The 24,418-nt window shown below is 42.2% G+C and overlaps 1 protein-coding gene across 1 annotated transcript in view; it reads left to right on the forward strand.

Moving 5' to 3' along the window:
- The window catches only part of tenm2a (teneurin transmembrane protein 2a), a 223,040-nt gene that overhangs the window by 195,900 nt on the left and 2,722 nt on the right, over positions 1 to 24,418 (forward strand). Inside the window, 23 exon segments of the mRNA XM_030144885.1 lie at positions 235 to 261; positions 5,261 to 5,407; positions 5,707 to 5,917; positions 6,663 to 6,782; positions 8,223 to 8,484; positions 8,766 to 9,033; positions 11,113 to 11,256; positions 11,909 to 12,158; positions 12,645 to 12,665; positions 12,790 to 13,019; positions 14,121 to 14,275; positions 14,557 to 14,658; positions 15,649 to 15,822; positions 16,129 to 16,772; positions 17,149 to 17,324; positions 19,258 to 19,493; positions 19,628 to 19,924; positions 20,162 to 20,719; positions 21,063 to 21,332; positions 21,528 to 21,938; positions 22,160 to 22,270; positions 23,251 to 23,518; positions 23,948 to 24,078. Coding sequence (XP_030000745.1) covers positions 235 to 261; positions 5,261 to 5,407; positions 5,707 to 5,917; positions 6,663 to 6,782; positions 8,223 to 8,484; positions 8,766 to 9,033; positions 11,113 to 11,256; positions 11,909 to 12,158; positions 12,645 to 12,665; positions 12,790 to 13,019; positions 14,121 to 14,275; positions 14,557 to 14,658; positions 15,649 to 15,822; positions 16,129 to 16,772; positions 17,149 to 17,324; positions 19,258 to 19,493; positions 19,628 to 19,924; positions 20,162 to 20,719; positions 21,063 to 21,332; positions 21,528 to 21,938; positions 22,160 to 22,270; positions 23,251 to 23,518; positions 23,948 to 24,078 — 5,213 coding nt within the window.

Genomic DNA, 24,418 nt, shown 5'->3' on the forward strand with positions numbered 1-24,418 from the left:
TTGACTGCAGCATCAGCCTAAGATGAAAGAGTTGTCAGGCCTCAGCTTGGTGCAAAGCACACTTCACTAGCACCAGACACTCAGTGTTAGCTTATCTCAGCTTGCCTGTTGTTCATTTCAGCTCTGCATGATGTTGCTTGCATTTATTAAAAAAAAAAAAAAAAAAAAAAAAAAAATAAAAAAAAAAAGTACTCTCCCCATCTCTTACCTTTTGCACGTTTTCTCCCACTGCAGACCATGGGAGCATGGTTGACAAAGCAGGTACCGTATCTGACTCTGGTGTTTTGTTTCTTAGCCTGTGGTGGTAGAAGCTAGCTGCTGCATTTGTGGGTTTTGGCCTGGCTTGGCTCTGTAGACTCTGTGGTGCTATCTGTCCATAGATTAGGGTGCCAGCCTCAATGATAACTCCCTTCATGTAGCGCACTCCCATTTACAGCTGTGTGCTACAGCAGGGGTAAGCTGTCATTGAGCCTAGATGTTGTGGGGTACCGTAGAGCCTAGTGTGGTATTAGCAGTGTTGAGGGGCTGTGCTGTGAGTGTGTGGATGTGCATGCATGTGAGCGTGCTCTTCTCTGTATTACTGATGTGTACTTTATAACACAAACACATAACTCGGCTCGGGTATTCTAGTCATGTATTGCGTAAACACAGCTGCTTCACATGAGGAGAAAATGATGAAAGCCTTAAAGAACTTTTGAGGTAATTGGTGAATTTCATAGGCCACTGATGCGATGCCTTAAAATGGTATCAAAAAATAAGAAGAGCTGTTGAGTGTGTGTGTGTTTACATTTCAGTATTTGTAGCAACAGTTGCTGACATGGTGGAGTGGCTAATAAGTTTATTTTGTGTGTGTGTGTGTGTGTGTGTGTGTGTGTGTGTGTGTGTGTGTGTGTGCATGAATGTGATTCAGTGAGCATACAGTACTAATTCCAGAATTCCTTCTTATATCTTTTCATCAAACCCATCACTTCCAACCCAAGGGAAATAAACAAGAAAACAGCTGACTCAGATCATACAGAGATAAACAGAATCATAGTTAAGGTTAAGACATTGTTGCAAACGGAGATGGGTGCAGGTCCAGGGTGAATTGTCTCACACGCACGGCAAGAATGCTTAATAGAGAGCCCTGCAGCTGAACCTCTGTCGGGTTACACAGAGCGGCACAGATTGCCTGACAGTACAGGTCCCCGGAGCACCGTTGAGAGTGTCCTCTCACCCTCTACGCTTAATGGAATAGCTCTCATTGTTTTATGAAGAGCCAGCCCAGAAAAAAGGTAAATCACAGGGTTAAAGAGGGAGCAAGTAAGAGAGAGGGAAAGGTACAGTAAAGCATAACAGATGGAGACAAAGGGAGACAAAGAGACAGGTCAAAGTACATGTGCAGTACAGCAATCAATGTAGTTTTAAGGCAGCTTATTAGCAGTAGATGAGTAGTGTTTTTTATCTGGGAAAAAAGGTGCAGCGTAATATCAGCCATCTATATACAGTGGTGTTGGATTTATGGCAGTGACCTTTACTTTATGACCTTTAGAGCAGACAGAGCTACTGTTGATACACAGGGAATGGGGACGATTGTGCAAGCTCTAGTACAAGTCTGGACTCAGTTTCTTTTATGCACTTTGTTCTCATTCTCTCTGTCTCACTCTCTCTATCTTTGTCTGTCTCACGTTCTTTTTTTTTTCTATTTTTTTTTAACTGCGTCGGAGTCTTGCACAGTATCTTTTTCCATCTAGTCATATGCCCCGACACCCACACACACGCTTCTCATAGCACACAAGAGAGTGTGTGTGCTGACCCATAACCCAAGGCAATTTCTTCTCCTTTTTAAGGGGATTTCATCAGAGTCCAACTACATTAGTGGGGAGGGTGGACTTAATAGTTTCTGAAATCCCACTTTATTCTACTTAGTATGAGGGGGTATTGACTGGGCCCTGGCATTAAAGAGAGAGGAGCCTCGTGCCGGCCTGCCCAGGCAAGCCGATCAATGCTTACTATGGATTGTCCTGTCCGGGTGCTTCATAAGTATTTGGCTGCTTTAAATGGCAACTCCATTTAACAGGCAATCACTGCTAACTGCCTTTGTTGCCTGAGCTCAATACTTGGGGACAATCTATTCCAGCCTGACTGTTAATACGGCATCATGAGCAGTCCCCTGATGCAGAAAATAGTAATAATTAAAGATAAAAAACCTGTGGACTGATTCTTCATGTTGAGCTGAAAAACAAGGTTAAGCCTCTCTGTCCCCTCTGCCGCCACCACCACACCATCTCCCGCCCCCTTTTCTTTGTAGGAGTTAAAAAAAAAAAAAAAAAACTGGCGCGCTGTCTTTCTCAAAGTCCTTTGTTGACTTTCCTTCATCGCCTGGTGGTTGAGACATATGATAAAATGCCAATCGGGGTGAAATGCCTGTTAATTTAGCTGCTGCCACGGTTTAGATTGCACTATTTATATTCATAACACATGACTTTATTGATGCTGCGATTTGTTAGAGGGCAAAATCCTACAGTGTAACTTGAGTGAAAATATGTTCATTAATCCACTGAGCAGGACTCAAAGAAAAAGCATTTCATATTCATAATCTCTTACTGGGTTATTTTGTCCTTCTCACTTTGTCGACACACTACTACTGAGTGGGAAATGTCAGGTCATATCTCTAGGGTGCGTCTTGCTGTGTGTGTGTGTGTGTGTGTGTGTTTGTGAGAAAGTGCCTTTGCGTGCATGCATGTATTGTTTTATCAGTCAACTCTGTCTTTGCCTCCATCTCCCGTGGGTAGACTTAAAAGTGTTGCGTCTCGCTCCCTCATTTATTGAAGAGGAAATCACTGTGACAAGTTTGTTTTGGGCTCTTTGTGCTGCTGGAGAAAACATTGTCATTGTGTGTCATCATGCCTTTTTTTCCTCCCCCTGATTGATTATAATGTGGCAAACAGTCTTGTGTTCAAGCTCGAAAGGTGCGATTTAGAGTGATATGGGAAATGATAAGACAGTCGAGGGATTAGGACTTTAGGACATCATTTTAAAAAGGAGATTGATGAGCAGTATTGTCTTGGAAAATAGAGTTAGAATGCCAGTTCAAAACAATCCAATCCCATAGTCTATGGCTTTTTTCAGTTGGATCGCATAGTCTTCGTAAGCAGATACAATTTTTCATTTTTCTACACTTTTCATTAAGTCACCAATAAAACCTTGAAATGCTGCATATGCAAAATGGAAAAATGGAATAGATCTACTGCTTCGAGCCAAACTAGATAAACTTTATTATTATGCTTCTGCAGGCTTTGCAGATGCAAACTGAATTCATTTGGGCCTGTTTGTAAGTGTCTTTAAAAAATATTGAATTGGAACATGTCTACCAAGGAACAGTGTTATTTAGGTAAACCACAAAAAAATAACGAAGAAATTAGAAATCAACATTTGCATTAAATTAAAGGATTTGAAGTCCAATCTGATTTCTTGATGCAAAGGAGATTGATTTTGGAGGTGGAGATGTGTGTTTGTAGGCAGTGCGTAATCATTATCTGCTATAGACTGATGTTAGGGGCGGCCATGGCTCAGAAGGTAGTGTGGATTGTCCAATAACAAAAGGGTTGGCGGTTCGAATCCTGCTCCGTCCCAGTCATGTGCCATTGTGTCCTTGGGCAAGGCACTTCACCCACTGTCACTCACACAACGTGTGTGAATGTTTGGTGGTGGTCGGAGGGGGCGATTGGTGCAAATTGGTGAGCCATGCTTCCGTCAGTCTGCCCCAGAGCAGCTGTGGCTACAAATGTAGTTTACCACCACCAGAGTGAGAATGTGAGAGCAAATGAATAATGTAAAGTGCTTTGGATGCCTTGAAAAGCACTATAGAAATCTAATCCATTATTAGTATGGCCCCTCATTTTGGAGATGGGAGAACCAACACAGAAGCTAAGTGAAGTACAGCTGAGGATAAGACCAGGAGCCAAAATGGTGTTCTAGCCACTAAAAAAAGCCCAGCAAAGAATCTATATACCATTACAACAACTGTGAGTTCAATCAGATGCATCCGCCATCTATTACTAATGGTGTTCTGTTAATTCAGTTCAGTTACCAGAAGAAAGGGCCACAAACATGTTTGTGAGGTCACAAGAATATTGATCTTTGACCTTTGGCCTCCAGAATCTAATTAGTTCGTTTAGTTCCTTGAGTCTAATTGAATGTTTGTGCTAAATTTGTATCCTCAAGACGTTCCTGAGATATCATGTTATATAAATGGAAAGACATTAGGTCACAGCATCCTTGATCTTTGGCCTAATTCAAGTGACCCTTTCTACCAAATTGGAAGAGATTGTGTCCAGCTTTTCCTGGGATATTGATGGATGATGGACTGACCAACAGATATGCTTAATTACAGAGCTGAGTTCATGGCTGCATCTAAAATGGCCCAGGAAGATCATATAATGTAATCAAAAGCATCCGAAAATTGACCTTGTGGTGCGATCGCTTTGCCAACGGCCAAAGTAAAGTTTAAGAAAGTACATTTTGTAAAAAGTAATCAAAAGTTACCTGATAAAAAGGTACTGACTTCATAACTGAAGATTTCTGCTCATCTGCTTTTCCTTCCCTTAAAGTCACTCTTGAGTTAAGGGTGGCCTTGCTATGCTAGTTACAGAATTTACTTGGCCTCAGGGTTTCCCGTTCTCGTAGGGCTTTTTGCATAAGCTGAAGTGAAGGTTTATTAGTTCATGGACTGCCAGCATGCAGACACACACACACACACACACACACACACACACACACACACATGCATACTCACACACCCCGCTGAACATAATCTCATTCTCTCATGAGAAAGCATTACTCTCAGGCCATCAGAATCCCATTACCTACACTGAATCATAAGAGAGAGAGACAGAGAGAGCGAGAGAGTGATGATCCAGTGTGGCTCTATCAAGTAAGTGATCTATCCTCCTCTGTCCACACACACACACACACACAGTTATCTGAAAAAGGTGTAGAGACATAGAGATGGTATGCATGAAAATCGACCTGCTGAATTAAATTGATTCTTAAACAATCAATGCTTAAGGCGTAATACCATGTGGTTATTCAACCAAGTGAGACTCATCAGTCCATTGTGCCCATGTGCGCATGTATGTTTAAGAGTGTGTGTGATCACTTTGTACACTTGATGATAAAACAAACATCACTTTGCTTCTTTCCTCTCACCCCTCCCCATCTCCCTCCCTCGCTCCCTCCCTCCCTCCATCTGTCCTCACCCTCCTTCCTCTCCACCCAGACGGCTGTCCTAACCTGTGTAATGGAAACGGACAGTGCACAATGGGACAGCAGAGTTGGCATTGCGAATGCCAGACGGGCTGGAGAGGCCCTGGTTGCAGTGTTGCCATGGAGACCTCTTGCGCCGACAACAAGGACAATGAAGGAGGTGAATTGGGAAAAGTTTTGGGAGGGCTAGAGCTGTTATTTATGCAGCACTTGCTTAAGAACAACTCTTGAGAAAAATGACTGAAACTAATAAAGGTCGATGGATGAGGACAACTAATAAATTAAAAAAAAAAAAAAAAAAGGAAATGGAATTTAGGTCTCATGAGAAGAGCTCTCGCTGTGATCGGCAAAATTCAACTTTCTCCAGTGGAAGTAAAACAGATGATCAAAATATTAGATCAAAATTGAAGGAATCTGAGACCTCATTAGTCTCTGCTTTGTTTTGTGTTTTAACTTTAGATGGGCTCACAGACTGCATGGACCCAGACTGTTGTATCCAGAGTCCCTGCCAGAACAGTCCCCTATGCCGAGGCTCACGGGACCCTCTGTTAGTCATCCAGCAAAGCCCTACATCCCAAGCCCGTGTCCGTTCCTTCTATGACCGAGTCAAGATGCTTGTGGGACGAGAAAGCACTCATATAATCCCTGGGGAAAATCCATTCAACTCCAGGTAGGATAAAAAAAAAGCATACATGAATACAAACTTTACACACAGATACAAGCAGCAATATCATTAAAAACACCAACGTAGATAACTACCACCAAACCACACACCAATGCTTAGAAGACCAAGAGAGATCAAATGCAAAATTAAGATATTTTTTAAACATAACCACACACTCCAAGTGTGAGGTTTTCCAACTGATACCACCATTTTGATGCTCTTTTGAAAATTTGGCATCTATAAATGCATGCTTCAAAAACAGCCTCTCTCTCTCTTGATTCAGTAAAACCCAGAACTTGCCAAGATCCTAATGAAAACTAGATTAAAGTCCAAGATTCTTCCCAAAGCTTTGGAAAACTTTGGTTGTCTGTACTGATTCATGGGAAATAACTGATCAAGGTGACGATACCCTGAAAGGTTCAAATGTTACTCTGTGTGATTCATTTCTGTAGGACGCCACCACTTACATGCTCACAATGTCGAACGCACACGCACACACACACACACACACACATATATCCATCTGCATTGTCATGGTTTGTTTACGTGATTGACGTGAGCTAATCTCGATAGCAGAGTTGCTGATTGTCTCTAATTAATGAGTAGTGGAAGACCAGAGCAATAAATGAATGGGCAAATTGGATGATTGAAAGATGGGGAGATTAATCAAACCAGATGATTGATGGTTGGAAAGATTGAGCTGATAGATTGACTATCGTTCTCTCACTCTGTCTCCTCTGTCTTCTTCCAGTTTGGCATCTCTAATCCGAGGTCAAGTGTTGACTACAGATGGAACCCCTCTGGTGGGGGTGAACGTGTCTTTTGTCAACTATCCCCACTACGGATACACACTGACACGGCAGGACGGAATGTATGTACAAAAACTACCCAGCATCCCTTGCTAAAACCTTAAGCTACCTCACCCTATAGGCTGTAAATTAGATTAGATTAGATTAGATTAGATTAGATTAGATTAGATTAAAGACTTTAATGAGTTGATGAAAAGACGAGGCTGTCGCAGCCAGAAATAATTAGCTACAGCAAAGGAAGTGGATTTCATGTAGAAACAGAGTAGATGTATTAAACAAGGGAATTAAGAATTGAGAATTAAAGCACTGCAATTTCTTAAGTGAAGATACAGTATTTTAATAAAAGTGAGCATTAAATATTTACATTACACTTAAACTAATATGAAAAATGCAATGCAATCAGTTAAATGTTTAAGAACACCAGACCTTGGACTTGTATTTTATTTATTACACTTTTTACATTGTATTGATTTCTATCATACTTAACTACCTCTAATCAGTCTAAATAATTTAGGCCGATGTGTAAAACCAAGAATAAGGGCTGTCAAAGCAACTCTTGGATTTCTTTAATAGCCATCTTTTGCTTTAACAGCTATTGTCCAAGCCCATGTGGTTAACTTACCTGACATGTCTTTCTTTTCATCCTGCAGGAATTCTTGTTATCTTGGAGTTTTATGGCATCCGTTGGTTGCTTTAATTTAACTGTTCTGTCCAATTTTCCCCCTCCATGTTCTATCAGATTTTACTGTGGCTGACACCCATAACATGTTATTTTAAATTTTGACACACTGGTTCTTTGGATTCCACAAATTAAATGTTCAGTGTCTGTGTCTCCTGTCTAAGGTTTCCCTTTAAGCACTTTTCTCTTTCTCTAGAGTTTGCTTAATTGTTCCTTTGCAGCATTTTTACTCCAGCTGTGGCCAGTGTGACACTGAAGCACCTGAACTAATAATGCACAATTGACTTTACATTTCAGGAGCTGGTTTGAACACTTTCACTGACTTGAATGTGCGCAGACTGTTGTCCCTGTCTGACCTTGTTTAATGTTGATCAGTGCTCTTATCTTCCAGATGTGAAAGGCTGTTGGTCACAGCAGTTTTCTCTTCTTTTGCCATAAGATACAGCAGATGTGTGTATGTGATATATTTGTATTGTGATCATTAACCCACAGCTGTTAACCATAAGTTGTGAGAACAGTTTAAAGAAGAACATCTACTAAAATCTCTTCTGTACTAATGTCTAATCTAACATTGATATTAATGTTTCAGACTTAAGCAGGTGGCTAGACTTCCTGTCTAGATGTGACCAAAAGAGTTTGTTTGTGTTATCATATAACAATACAGGAATATTTATTTCAGGTATTTTTGTCGGTCAATTATCTAATTATTGTAATATAAAAAGAAGAGAAACAATGACAGTGTATGAGTCCTAATAACAGTCCTTCCACCAGCGCACTCCCCATCTGTACCTCATTCCCATCCTCTTCTCACAAACCTCTCCAGGTTTGACCTGATAGCTAACGGTGGTGCATCACTGACTCTGCGGTTCGAGCGTGCCCCCTTCCTGAGCCAGGAGCGCACCGTGTGGCTGCCCTGGAGCCAGTTTTATGCTATGGACACTCTGATGCTTAAGACAGAAGAAAACACAATCCCTGGCTGTGACCTGAGCGGCTTCGTCAGGCCTGACCCTCTTGTGATTGCATCCCCTCTCTCCTCCTTCTTCAGCTCCAAGCCAGGGGAGAAACCCATCATACCGGAGACACAGGTGCAGTACCACTGACCTCTGGCAGCAGGCTAATCTTCCTTCTGGTTCCCTCGCTCTCTTCCCACTTTCCTGTATGCCTGTCTTTTGAAGCTGCCTTTCTCCTTGCACTTCCATAGCCTTTCCCCCCATTCCTACTCTCTTTCTGTATTTCTTTATTTCTTTCATTGTTTTTTCCCTTTTTTGTCCTTCAGCCGTCAGTGGAACCGTGACCCCCATTACTCCTTCTCTCTCTAATCCCCCCTAATCCCTCTCTCCTGTCATCTCCTCTCTTTGTCTTCCAGGTGCTGCATGAGCAGATTGAGGTACCCGGCACAAGTCTAAAGCTGTGCTACCTAAGCTCCAGGACACAGGGCTACCGCTCCCTGCTCAAGGTGACCATGACTCCAGCTGTGGTGTCCATGGGCCTGCTGAAGGTTCACCTGATGGTAGCCGTGGAGGGCCACCTCTTCCAGAAATGGTTCCATGCTTCTCCCAACCTGGCTTACACCTACATCTGGGATAAAACTGATGCATATGGACAGAGGGTCTATGGACTGTCAGAAGCTGTCGGTGAGTGGAAGCATAAATAAATTCAGTTCAATGAAGAGAAGCAGAGTTATGGTTTTTCCACCCATCTTTTAGTCCTTTTCAAAGTAAACTTATCCTCATACAGTCCTACAATCAGGTGATGTTTTTAAGTATCCTATATTAGTGATCATTTTTACAATTTTCAAGAACTGGTCCAAGACAGATAATTAAATGAAATAAGGACATTTTTGGACCAGCTGCTCAGCTCAGTAACAAGAAAACACACACAATGAAACACCTTCTGTCCAATTTGGCAAAGTTAGAGAACACGCACCTTTAAAATAAAGTGTTAACACAAAGTGTGTACAAAATACTTCTATGGAATTAAGACAAATGGGAGTATAAAGTATAAAACACATTACCTTTGTGCCTTATGAGTTATAAAATGCCAATAAAATGTAGTGGAAATGTTATATTATTGTGTTTTTCTTTGATTATGGGTTGCTGGAAAAACATTTTTAAAATAACTCAGAAAATTTAACTTTAGGAAACTAACTAAAAACAGACTGAAAATCTAATGTTTTTAGTGAGTAAGTTAAGCAATTTTCCAAAAGTAAAAGTATAACATTTGTACTGAAAAATAAATAGCTCAACTTGTAAATAGCCAAGGTGTGTATGTTATAAAATAAAATCACTCCTTAATTTCATACAGTGAATGATAGATTTGTGTTCAGGGCAGCTTTGACTACTGCAGATATGAAAAGTACATTCCACTATTAATAATTTCATGCCTTTGATATATACTGTTTTTGATGCATTCTAAGTTTTTGTACCATCGTAAATTTAGGTGGATGTTTCTTGACTCGATCTAAGAATTTAGGTGCTGTAGAAATGCAGGAAATTTGTTTTAAAGTATTTTTTTTCCTGTGGGTTAAGTATGTCTCTTACCAACATTGTGTCCTCATTTTAAAACATAACCCGTGAGTGGAAGGGATGGATGGAAAAAAAACTACGTGAGGGACTGGGATATTTTTTTGTCCCAGCATTCCGTGTGCAGATTAGAGAGCGCCGGCTATGACAGAGGGAGAGAGTGCTAATTAGAGTGCTTGAAGGAGAGATAATACAGCAGAAACTCAGCCTCCATCCACTACGCACTATAGCCACAGTTAAGTGCTTTTTTTTTCCATATGTCTATTTTTCATTGAGGCTGCGTGTGGTTCAGTCAGCCAGCCGTAACAGTGGTGAAGGGTTATTAGCCATCAGGGTGAGTTAGCAGTTAGCTACTGGAGCAGCAAGCAGCAGTCCAGGGGAGCCTGAGTACTATTACATTCTGTTGTCAGAGTCGCTCACAGATGCTGTCAGCCAAATGCTGCTGTCAGGCCACAGATGCAGTGGACATCTGGGGCTGGAGCACGCACTAAAATCATAAGGGGTACACTGTCTGGAAAATGACATTCTTTCACAATTCCCCAGAGAAACTGTAATTTTTACATTTCCCCAAGAAGGAAAGGCATACACATGGTTTGGTTTTTGACTATGTTTTGCTAACCATAGATACAGGTGTAGTACAGTATTGTTTGCAGTGAAGCTGAAAAAGGTGCTAGTAGACAGCACTCTCACAGTGGCTCATGTGGGAGTTGATGTGTTAACACATTTTTCCTTTTAACAAGTAGGAACAAACTGCACACGCGCAAACAGCATCAATGCACAAATGCATTCAAAAACACTCACACCTCTCTCGTCTCCACATGTATGTTCAGCCAAATAAACTGAGAGTCCATCAGTACGTGTGCATGACAGGGGAGAATATTTCTACCAACATTGTTTTCACAGCAGCAACCAACACGGCCTGCAGGTTTAAAGGCCCACCGGGCAATCTGTCCAATTAACAAGGTGTATAATTAATTTAGCAGCATACGTATGAGAGTGTTAGTTGGGTGTTAGTGCAGGGTTTTCGTACAAGTGCTAACTAGCTGCTCTGTGTATCACACCTTTCACAACTTTAAATGAACTTGGATGGTTATTTTTTTCAGTTTTTCTTTTTTTGGCGCAATTGTGTGTTTTCCTTTCTGTTTTCATCACTTGACCTGTCTTTAAACTCCTGTTCTTTTCTGTATGCAGTGTCGGTGGGCTACGAGTACGAGTCATGCGCCAGCCTCATTCTGTGGGAGAAGAGGACAGTCTTTCTGCAAGGCTATGAACTGGATCCGACCAGTCTAGGTGGCTGGTCGCTTGACAAACACCATATACTCAACACACGCAGTGGTATGTACACACACCCCCCCACCTCTTCCATCTTTCCTTGCCTTCTTGTGTATTTTTAGCTTATTTCCCGTGTGTAACAGCTTTACAGTACTGTATTTCTCACCCAACTTGCTATTGTCTAAGAGGGTGTACGCCCCACTGTACTTCCTGCGATTCACATGGATTTGGATGGCACTTATTTTTACCTGTCGGTGAGGATTTTCACAGTTTGAGCTTGTGTTATTTCACCTAGTTTGACTCTCTCATCTGCTCCCAGGCCAACTGAGTAAACATGTGCACCTACCAATCAGCAGTAGTGTGTGTGTATGTGTGTGTGTTGGGGTTGGGGTTGTGTGCAAGATGCATCACTTGCTATGTCATCTAGAGTCGTTGCCGAGACACAGAAAAGTCATAACAATGCCTGCCTGCTGTGACAAAAGGTGCACTAATGGAAATGTGGTGTACATGTATTTTTAGTCCTCATTATATGGTCTTAGCCTGTGCAGCAGAGTAATGACGTTCATGTAAATGGCACAATCCAGCTGTGATATATGTGTGAGTTATATAAAGTATGATACACACTCTGGTGTACAATGTCCCTGCTTTAACTGGAACTCAGAATGTTACAGAATGTCCTCGAACCACCTGTGTTTCTGTCCACTTTTCTGTACAGGGATCCTTCACAAGGGAAGCGGTGAGAACATTTTTGTGACAGAGCAGCCCCCAGTAATCACCAGCATCATGGGAAATGGCCGGAGGCGTAGTATCTCGTGTCCCAGCTGTAACGGGCTCGCAGACGGCAACAAGCTGCTGGCACCTGTCGCCTTGGCAATGGGCACCGATGGCAGCCTCTATGTCGGGGACCTCAACTTTGTGCGCAGAGTCTACCCATCTATGAACACAACAGGCATCCTGGAACTGAGGTATGGCCACAAGAATATACCCATAGCCCAAATAAATTAAAAAAAAAAAAAAAAAAAGGAAGATGAATAAAAAAAAGGAGGAGGGTTAAAGAAACAGGAGTTAAAAAAGAATTAATTAAGTGGCAGTTTGGGATTTGGAGGTTTTTTGATGTTTTGGGAAAATACTAGAAAAAAAGGAGCCTGTTTTAGTTCAAGTCAGAAGGCAAAGGAAGAGGATGAGGGAAACTGTGTTATTTGCAGTAGCACATGTCGGATGGCATCCTCTGGGAAAAAAAAAAAAACATGAAGTGAGACACAGGGGATGACAAGACTGAAGCAGCATTACGCAGTGTATGAGATAACATTTCTCGAGGGTGTTTTTACCTATGTTTAAATTTTTCTGTTCACACCATTGGCAGTTATGTGTTTCTCAGCAGGATGCTCTCCACAGACTGTGTGAATTAACATTTGTGTCATTGTGCTTTTATCTTGCTCTCGCCCTTGAAGGAATAAAGATTTTCGACACAGGTAAGACATTAAGTTAAAAGTTTGTAGTGTGAAGTCTAACAACAATACCAGAAGTAACTTGGTCTTCATTATAATATGAAATCAAGTTAATCATTGACACAATGTTTTTTTTTTTTTTTTGCAGTAATAACCCAACCCATAAGTACTTTCTGGCAGTGGATCCAGTATCTGGGGCACTGTTCATCTCAGACACCAACTCCCGCCGGATTTACCGCGTTCGATCATTGGCGGGTGGTCGGCTGGTGTCGGACAATGCTGAGGTGGTTGCTGGGACGGGAGAACAGTGTCTGCCCTTTGATGAACGCTGCGGTGATGGCGGAAAAGCCACTGAAGCTACTCTTATGAGCCCCAAAGGTGAGCCACTTAGTGCAACAGAGCAACCATTATGACTGCAGCATTTTTTCAACTCAATTTGCTACGTTAAGTTAATGATTGTGATCTGCCATTGCGAGTAAATTGAAGAAGTGTAAAATTTGCTTTATCAAAATATGACGTGTGTCAGAATTTGCCCTTTTTTTGACTCGAGTAAAGCAGGACAGAGACAGAAAGAGGTCATAAACCAGGTTAATGTTGAACTTATTAATGGGATTATTTTTGTGGTTCACTGGATCTTAGAACATCGTGACACCAAACTGTCAAGGATGTCACATTGCCACATTTAATGCCGGTGACACAAGTGTGTGTACACATGGGAACTGCGGATGTTAATATATATACAGTATGTGTGTGGTTGTTTGTAAGAGAAGATAGGGGAAATGGCAGAAGACAATGAGCCACTGATTCTCTCGTACCTGTCACTGGCAAAGTCATCCAGTGTGCATCAGCATGCCCTCCCTCTGCCTGTTTCCTCTCAGTCTTTCTCTCACTATCTCTCTCATTTACTCCATGCCCTTCGCTGTATCCTCCATCTGTTGTTGTGTATCTCAGTGTGCCTAGAAGTTATTTTAGGGCACGGCTGCCTAGAACAAACACACCTGTCTGAATACCTGCTGCCTGTTAGACCGACAAGGCTGACACTGCACCACTGATAAACGATAGAAAGAGGAAGCCGGAAACAAATGAAAAGTCGAAAGGTGGGGGCAACAAAAAAGCAGTGAGGGGGAGAAGCACACAGGAAGGAAGTGGAGGGCAGCAGATAAGTTGCCACTTTTAAAAGTAAGCATCTTTCTAAAAGATCTGCTTGCAGTCTACAGTTGTCCTCTGGGAGGAGCATCAACTCAGCTCAGCATCCTGATGACTCATCCTAAAGCTAACACTTCTCTAACAGTTCAGTGCCCGTTCCATCACTTTGTTCTTTCTCATTCGATGAAACATTGAGCAATTCAGCTGTCAGGACCGCTATTCGTTTTCAGCCAGCCGAATGAGCGAAGTTTAATTGACTTAAAACGTCTACGGGTTGCCCCTGCTGTTTGAGTTATGCGTCGTCAACCGTGGTGTTCATCTCCGTTTTGACAGGTATCGCCGTGGATAAAAATGGCCTCATGTACTTTGTGGATGCCACCATGATCCGAAAGGTGGACCAGAACGGCATCATCTCTACTCTACTGGGGGCCAACGATTTGACTGCCGTGAGGCCACTGAGCTGTGACACCAGCATGGACGTCAGCCAGGTATGAGGAAGTGAAGAGACAAGGAGTAGAGGTGTAATAGATGATGATCAAATGGCCCCCTGAGTGCTGAGCTATGACGATTGTGTGGACAGCAGCCAGCCAGCCACCAGGTCAGGGACAGGCTGATTTAGGGAGGGATTAGAGAGTCCATGGATAAATGAATAGATCAAAGGAGAGTGAGTTCTGTAGTCACTTAAAAAATGAAGAAGAGACTTGTCTGAACCTTGGCATCCTTTCAGTTCCACATATTGTCTCATGCGTTACTTCTTATTTGCCCACAGGTTCGCCTCGAATGGCCCACAGACTTAGCAGTGAACCCCATGGACAACTCTCTCTATGTCCTGGAAAACAATGTCATCCTACGCATCACTGAGAACCACCAGGTCTGTACCACGAGACTGTATCGCCACAGCAAAGCCCTAAGGGTGGACATTTACTGTGGAGTTTTGACAGAATTTAGGCCCAATTAGGCTTTCCCTAAGCAATTTAGTGGTAAAGTTCAATTTTTTTTTAGCAAGTTTTCGCAAGAAGAACCATCATATTCAAAGTTTTACAGTGGTCACAACATTACTGATTAATTAGCTCCAGGAATGTTTTACTCTCTGGAAACTTTCTTCATTATGGAAGCTAACATAGGCCTAGATGTAATTATCTCTGCCACAAAGGCTTTAACAAAGTCTCACTCTGTGTGCAATGTTTTAATCGGTTATGGACGGATGTGCTGTAGGCCTGTTCTAGTTTTCAATCAGCTCCAGTATTAGCCAAAACAAACATCCCAAAAGAAAGTGGTATGTTGTGAATGTTAACAAAAATGTTGCTTAACACATATCGAAACCTTTTCAAATCCTGGAAAGTTAAATGAATAGGTGCCACATGCACATTGAAAAATATTTACTCGCCCAAACAAAAGACACAGAAAAGCAAACAAAAGACTAGGTCATGTGTGCATATGTGTTTACTCAGCACAGATAATATTAAATGGCAAAAGTTGGTCTGCAGGGACATAAGCACTTGAATGCAGAGCAAAAAAAACTTGCAAGCCTATTATATTCTATTAGATTTTTCAGTTTCACCAGGTTCCTGAATTTCCGTTTTATCTTTATATAAATAAAGACATCTCCACCATACACTGATACAGAAAAGGCATTAAATGTACCAGAGTGTGTGTAGCTCCAAATTTCACAAACCTACCCCCTACAATGTGCAGTTTTTTTAGAATACAATAGAATAGCCTTTATTGTCATTGTGTGCTCAATGAAATTAGGACTAATTTAAAATAAAATAAAACCCACTCTTAGCTGGTAACATCTCTACATGTTTGTGGAGTTGTAGCTGTTGTTTGACGATGCACCTTTCTTTTTCATGACCTACAGGTGAGCATCATCGCAGGGCGGCCCATGCACTGCCAGGTGCCAGGTATCGACTATAGCCTCAGTAAGTTGGCTATCCACGCTGCACTGGAAAGCGCCACAGCCATCGCCTTGTCTCCCACAGGCATCCTCTACATCGCAGAGACGGATGAGAAAAAAATCAACCGAGTCAGACAGGTACAAGATAAAGCAGAATACAGTTGTTTGGCTGGTGTTTTAGGATGAATTTCCTCGACTAGTAACAGCACAGCTGGTCAGGCTGTGTGGGTGTATTGTAGATATCCTGAAATTGTTTCAGATCTCCAGATGCTATGTTCTGTGCCGGTGCTTTTACTTTTTTCCTTCCTCTGTTTTGATAACCCAGGATGAATTTTGCCTTTGGTAAAACATTTTCTTTCATGAAACAGTGACTTTTTTCAAGCTCATCATTAACCATCTCTACCCCTCTCTTCCTCCTATTTCCTGTCTGTGCATTTTTCTTAGGTGAGCACTAATGGAGAAATCTCTCTCCTGGCTGGCGCTGCTTCTGACTGCGACTGCAAAAATGATGTCAATTGCAACTGCTTCTACGGGGACGATGGCTACGCCCCAGATGCCGGTTTAAACTCCCCTACTTCTTTGGCTGTATCCCCTGACGGAACGCTCTTCGTCGCAGACCTCAATAACATACGCATCAGAGCAGTGAGAGCCAATCGGCCTGGTCCTGCAGTCTCAAGTGCAGGATACGGAGGACCTGGGGCGGCGCAGTATGAGGTCGCGTCACCAAGAGAACAGGAGCTTTATGTCTTCAATGGAGAGGGGCTTCACATTCAGACAATTAGCCTTGTGACTGGAGAGCCACTTTACAACTTCACTTATGGCCCTGATGGAGAGCTTAGCATTCTGGTGGATAATTGCAACAATACAGTTAAGGTGAGGAGAGACAGCCTGGGCCAGGGAGGAGGAGCCGGCCTGCTCAGACTCGTTCTGCTGCCAGAAAATCAAGTGATCACCCTGGGATTGGACCCCACTGGGGGACTGCGTAGTGTGTCAGCAATGGGCCAGGAGGTAGCTTTGATGAGTTACAGTGGCAATACAGGACTCTTGGCCACCAAAGCAGATGAGACAGGATGGACCACCTTTTACCAGTGAGTATGTGATAATGAAGTATGTGTTTGTGTGTGTGTGTGTGTGTACCACTTTTCTTCTACCTAGAGGACATAAACTATGCAAGTAAAAAATGAATGAGTTTTCAGGTTTCATGTTAATCATGTCCTATTGTGCTCACCGTTTTTCTGCCAGTACTTCCACAGTGTGCTGCTGCCCCCTAGTGTTAGCTTTTGCAACTGTGTTTAGTTCATATAGGGAACCCAATCATTTCTCTTTTATCAGAGAGTAACAGTTGTTCTTTGTTGCTTCCATTTTTGTCGCTGTTGCTGTGTGAGTGTGTTTGCATGTTTTTACAACATGTACAAGTATGAACATGTCTCCCTAGCCAATCATTGTAATCTCCTATCTTCCCAGATACGACAGCGAGGGTCGTCTGACAAATGTTACATACCCCACGGGCATGGTGACGAGTCTCCACCGAGAGATTGAGCGCTCGATCAACATTGACATTGAGAGCTCCAGCAGAGACGACGATGTCACAGTCATCACCAACCTGTCCTCTGTTGAAGCCTCATACACTGTGGTGCAAGGTAGAGAAACACTCAGCACATATGGGGCATGCTGTGCAGAAAATGAGCTAGCCATGAATTTTTAACTACTTGTGAAAGTGCATACTATGAAACAAGAAAGTGAAGGAGTCGACATACTAAATATGAAATGTTATGTTATATTTGGAGCAGATCACAATCTCAATAAAATCCCCATAAGAGCAGATTTATATGAAGACCTTGTTTGAAGTGAAGCACACAGATGTTAAAACTACTCAGTCGCATTATTCAAAAACACAGCCACCTCATGTGATGGTGTATATACACAGGCCTGCTGAGCCTAATTGAAAGGCTTGTAATTTTCGCTCAGTTATGTGTATGCTCCAGGAGATTATTTTCCCTCCACATCCGGCCCTCTCTCTCACTCTCTGCCTCTCAAGGAATAAAATTACCAATATATAGTTGTTAATCCCAGCTGGGATCATCCAGCTTTTGAATATCATCACAGTGAAATTCATTAACTCATGTAGAGTGAATCCTCCTCATCCCTCAAGCTTCTCTTCACACACACACACACACACACACACACACACATACACATACAAATACAGTTCTCAACCAGTTCCCATGATCCCTTAGCTTATTTGCTCTGTTTAGAGAGGAAGAGGAAGGAGTGTAATTGTCTCCCTTTCTTTGTCCAGTGTAAGTGGCACAGCAGAAGTATGAACACAGAATGTGAACTAAAAGACAAAAGGCTTCAGAGAGAATGAGGTGCAGGTATTCAGTGACCCTCCTGCTTTACGGAAGGAAGCAGGGAAAGTTGTTCACAGAGCTGTAAGTCATTTAAGGTTTTGCCGTACTGTGTGGGTTTCAGTACGGCTCTCTGCTGACATACTCACTTAACCATCTCCCTCTCTTCCGCTCTTTCTCGCTCTCTTCATTAACTCCTGCACAGTGAATTCTCCTTGGCCCTCAAGCTCTCATTTCTCTCTTCCTCTCTCCCTCGCTTCTGTTTTATTACGAGGTTGCTCAGACAGAGAGAGCAGAGAAGATTTATCTAAAGGCTGTTGCTGCCAAGTCAATGGAAAAAGCTTCACTTGTCTGTTTGAGGCATTGTTAAAATGTGCCTGGAGCTTTATTACAAATTGGCCTTATGGATTACTGTCATTTATGGCAGGGCTTCAAAGGGAGACACCATCTGATCCCCTCACCTTTTGTAAATGAAATAAAAAAGCTCCTCCTCTGCATCTGCCAGATTTTACTGAGCTGAAAAACAATTTTATCTTAGTTTCAATCACTTCATTGTGATCAAGCCGCCTGTTTTCAGACAGACATCAGACGAAAACTTTAGCCTCAGCATTAGACACAGCCTTATCTGTTTCCATTCTGGTATTTGAGAATGAGTCATTAAACTGCAGAGATTGCAGAAAGATGTCAGTCTTGCCTGTTTCTATTTTGATTCAAAATATTTTTTCAGGAGGAGGGATAAAGGAAACAATTTTATCAGTGGTGTGTTATTTTACACATGCATGACGCACTGGGCTTATGACTGGAGTTTTCTTTTTTTAGTAAATGTTTGGATAAGAGAGAATACACACTCAGACAGAAGTAGACATTATAGTACAACGTCCTTAAGACACTATCAAGTATCAATACCCACTTTGTTATAACATAGGGCATCAGTGTGTGATCGAATTGACTTTGACTGGCTCTAATTGGTTAATCGTGGTGTAGTAAAACTTAGAGTAAACTGCAGCCTTTAACAAACACAGCCTTGTTGTTTTTAGCTGCAGTTAGTCATGTCTCTCAGAATCTGGGGTTGAATCCAAATAAAGCTTAGATTCTTTTTTCTTGAATGAAATTAGATCAAAGAAGAAGCTAACTGAAAGACTGAAAGGCTAAAATCCCCTGTGCCTCCTTGGCTTCCTGCCGTAGCCGTCTTATTGTTTCCTTTGTTTTTTGTCTGCCTAAACAGACCAGGTGAGAAACAGCTACCAGCTGTGCAACAATGGGACTCTGAGAGTGATGTATGCCAACGGGATGGGCATCAGCTTCCACACAGAGCCTCACATCCTAGCGGGCTCTGTCAGCCCTACAATTGGTCGCAGGAACATCACCCTGCCTACAGACAATGGCCTCAACTCCATTGAATGGCGTTTGCGCAAGGAGCAGACCAAGGGAAAGGTCACAGTGTTTGGGAGGAAACTAAGGGTGAGTTGAGTTATTGTAATGAGTCACTGATCCCCTTTTTGATTATCGAACTCACCTTACATCGTAGCATTATAATTATTCAGAGGGCCTGCTTTCAGCTCATTCAGAAACACTCCATTTGTCCTTCTTAACAGGCTCATGGTCGCAACCTCCTCTCCATTGACTTTGACCGCAACACACGCACAGAGAAGATTTATGATGACCACCGCAAGTTCACGCTACGCATCATGTATGATGCTCAGGGCCGGCCTGCTATGTGGTTACCTAGCAGCAGTCTTGCAGTTGTCAACGTGTCCTATTCGAGTACAGGACAGCTTGTCGGTCTGCAGAGGGGAAGTATGAGTGAGAGAACTGAGTTTGACCCACAGGGACGCATCCTTTCACGTTCATTTGTAGATGGAAAAATCTGGAGCTACAGTTACCTGGACAAAGTAAGTGCATTTGACACTGATACTCTCATCTATGAATGAAATTCCATTAAGAAAGTAAGAGAATAATAATTTGAATTGCTGAATTCATTAAAATAATACATTTTAATGGTTATGGAGATTCAAATTTGTCAGCTAAGAGCATATTACTTCTGGTCTTGTTTCACAGGAGGCAAGTCACCCGTTGATAATGCTATAATGCTATATTAATCCCTTTTCTGCCTCTCTCTTTGATTCCAGTCCATGGTACTGCTCCTCCAGAGCCAAAGACAGTATGTCTTCGAGTTTGATGCTTCAGGTCGGGTCACAGCTGTCACTATGCCCAGTGTTGCGCGCCACACCATGTTCACACATGTATCCGTCGGCTACATCCGTAACACCTACAACCCCCCAGAAAGCAATGCTTCCATCATCCACGATTTCAACGAGGATGGCAGACCTCAGGCCATACATTACCTGGGCACTGGCCGCCGTGTCCTCTACAAGTATGGCAAGCTGGCCAAGCTGTCTGAGATTGTGTATGACAGCACTGCTGTCACATTTGGGTATGATGAGACAGCTGGCGTGCTGAAGATGGTCAACCTGCAGAGCGGGGGCTTCTCTTGCACCATCAGATACCGTAAAATGGGCCCACTTATTGACAAGCAGATCTATCGCTTCAGTGAAGAGGGAATGGTCAATGCAAGGTTTGACTACACCTACCATGACAACAGCTTCCGCATCGCCAGCATGAAGCCAGTCATCAGCGAAACCCCACTGCCTGTTGACCTCTACCGATATGATGAGATCTCCGGAAAGGTGCTGAAATTTTAAAGTTGCTGCTGTTGCTTTCACAGTAATAAGTAGGGATGCACTGACTTATTGGCTGAATATCAGAATTAGTCAATATTTGCCTTTTTTTGTATGAAAGGCCCCGTGTCTGATATGTCTGTTGAGCCACAGCATCAGAGTCCAGCCACACTCTATTCAGTTCTGTTCAATAGTGCTAAGTTCAGTATGTTACAAAACAGGTATTGACTGGTGCATCCCCCACTTATAAGACATAAAGTCAAACTGAGGTACAGAAAAATCACACATAGACATTCTGCCTTTGCTGCCAGATGACTCACCTGTTCTCTAAACCCTTTTGTCCACCCTGCAGGTGGAACACTTTGGAAAGTTTGGGGTCATCTACTATGACATTAATCAGATCATAACTACGGCCGTTATGACGCTGAGCAAGCATTTTGACACCCACGGTCGCATCAAGGAGGTCCAGTATGAGATCTTCCGTTCGCTCATGTACTGGATGACAGTGCAGTACGACAGCATGGGACGGGTGGTGAAGAGAGAGCTCAAAATCGGGCCCTATGCCAATACCACTCAGTACCGCTACGATTATGATGGAGACGGACAGCTCAGTGGTGTCAAGGTGAATATTCTGTGCAGAGAGCTGATTATACGTGGCTTTGTAGGCACTGTTTTATCTTTAGGTTTAAGGTTTGTATTACTGACACCTAATAGGGCTTAAAAACTCTACATTCTGACCTTGTAGGGGTGAGTGAAAAATTCAAATTACATTTTAGGATTGGCTCGCTTTTTACAAATCTCTTTGGTTCACCTCTAGGTGAATGACTGGTCTACGTGGCGCTACAACTATGACCTGAATGGTAACCTCCATCTGCTGAATCCTGGAAACAGTGCCCGCATCTTGCCCCTCCGCTATGACCTCAGAGACCGCATCACACGCCTGGGAGATGTCCAGTATCGCCTGGATGAAGATGGCTTTCTCAGCCAACGTGGTTCAGATGTGTTTGACTATAACTCTAAAGGTCAGTTACTGAAGGCCTATAACCGAGGAAACGGTGGCTGGAGTGTTGTGTACCATTATGACGGGCTGGGTCGCAGGGTGTCCACAAGGAACAGCCTCGGTCAACATCTTCAGTTCTTCTATGCTGACCTGAATCACCCGACCAGAGTCACACACATTTTCAACCACTCCAGCTCAGACATCTCATCTCTCTATTATGACCTGCAGGTAGGCCTGTGTGCACTGAGATGTGCATGATCTACTAACATCCTGTTGTTATATTTCCACAAATCAGCAAATGTTAAGTATCATTTCTGTGTAACTCGATGAAAGGGTGATAAGATACATTGATTATTTAAAGCGATACTGCTACAATTTATGGCAAAACCTTTGTCCTCATACATAATAGATTGGAACTAAAATGGACATTCTCACTGTCTTAATATCAGGGTCATCTGTTTGCCATGGAAGTGAGCAGTGGAGAGGAGTACTATATAGCTTCAGACAACACCGGCACACCACTGGCTGTCTTCAGCAGCAATGGACAAATGATCAAACAGGTAACTTACAACCAGGATTATTAGAGTTGATGAAAGCTAACACATTAAAACTACAAAGTAGCTGTGGAAAAAATACTTGTAAAGATGACACAACAATGAACAAGGCAATACAAAGTAAATCAGCTTAATTTTAGTGTCCTCCCTCAATTTTCAATATGGTTTCTTTGTCTCAATATCAAATCAAAAGATAAAAATGAGAATAAAATGACAATGACATAGTAACAGAGAGTGGAAGAAATGCAGGGAAGGTGAATGCCAGCCACCATAACACACAGAAGAATAGGTTCCAAGCAAAAGGAGTAAAGTACTTTTACTATAACCCTTTACTTTATTTATTTATGCAATGTCATTGGCTATTAATTTGCACTATTTAAAGTTTCACTTTCGATTTAGCTCCAGGTGCTAATTACGGTGCTCAGCTGTGGCCTGAGCAATGTTAATATTAAGTGAGTGCAATGATGAAATGGCTTTGCACAATAAGGGACCTTGATAAATAATTGTTTTCCCTATTATTCTGGATGTCGAGTATCATCCCACGTTTACATCTCAGCTTCTATAAACCAAAGCTTTCCTTATAACTGAAAAACTCAAATTAAAAGCAATTACGTTTTTAAAATTAAAACTAGAAAGACTGATGTGCTTGGAAAACTAACTACAACTGAACTCAAATCAAAAACCAAACTTACCAAATAATAGAAATGTTGAAATTATAATAACTCTTTTCATAAATATTATTGCTTAGAAAAAGGTGAAGGCTCTCTATTTAATTAATTCAGTGACTAATTAAAAACAGAAAATAACTAAAAAGTGTATAGAAAAAAGGTATTTGGCATTTTCCATGCCACAGTGTCCTTGTACAAGGCTGTAAATCCTTATCAACTCCAGGGACGGTGCTCTGAAATCAACCCTGCGCACTGACCTTTCCATCACAGGGAGCTGAGATTAACTAAAAACACACTGAGTATCCTTGTGTTATCCAGGTGCAGTACACAGCCTACGGGGAGGTGTACCTGGACTCTAACCCAGAGTTCCAGCTTGTGGTCGGATTCCACGGCGGTCTTTATGACCCCTTGACAAAACTGGTTCACTTCACCCAGCGGGACTACGATGTATTGGCCGGGCGCTGGACCTCGCCTGACTACAGCATCTGGCCCAAGATTGGGAAGGATCCCTCTCCATTTAATCTGTATATGTTCAAGAACAATAACCCCCTCAGTGACATGCTGGATGTCAAGAACTACGTCACAGGTGAAACACTGATATGTGTGATTACAGTAGGGTTGACATTTTCAGTTCTGTTACAAGATTGTCCTTAAATATAAATATGTCTGAAGTACTGTGACTGGATAAACTAAAAAGCTCAAATCCATCAGTGTTACGTAAAACTAAGTGTAATATGGATCCAGTGGAACAGTACAACACAGTGAGGCACATGTAGATCATCAGAACAAACTGATTTAACGTCTTATGTCCTGACTTTGTGACTAATGTCTTGAGATTTAGAAGAAACAGAATGTTAAAGACATAGTTGTTCCTCAGTGTAACTGTTCTACAGATGACTGATTTGCATTAAAGCAGATTAGGCACACACATTGAGTTTTTGTGTGATAAAGAATTATTCATTTGCCAGTGTATTTAACTTCAGCAAAGTAATTTTCCTCCTGTCTGCCACTGTAGATGTGAAGAGCTGGCTGGTGATGTTTGGCTTCCAGCTCAGTAACATAATCCCAGGGTTCCCTCGACACACGCTCTACTTTGTAGAGCCACCGTTTGAGCTGCAGGCAACCCAGCACTGTGAGAACGGACAGGTAATGCTGTGCCAAAAATATGACTCACTATATTCATACCCAGTGCTAAATCTAGCAACTCAGTTGATGAGTTTGGAAACTTGGAGCATTTTCCTTTTAATTTTTATTTCACACAGTAATACAAACCAATTGAGAATGTTTCCTGCACTTATTGGTCAGGTGATACAGGAAGAAGGTCAGGTACTTTAAATAAGTGTGTATTTCTGTGAGAAAAACATTGCTCCACTAGCTGTTACTACTACAACAAACTGTACAGTTGGTGTGCTCTGCCTTATCCCAGTATGAAAAGCTCACCTACCTACAGGAGTTGTTCACCTTAAACATGGCAGTTGGGCTGAGT

The sequence above is a fragment of the Sphaeramia orbicularis genome, chromosome 10 (assembly GCF_902148855.1).
Source record: "Sphaeramia orbicularis chromosome 10, fSphaOr1.1, whole genome shotgun sequence".
Lineage (NCBI taxonomy): Eukaryota > Metazoa > Chordata > Actinopteri > Kurtiformes > Apogonidae > Sphaeramia > Sphaeramia orbicularis.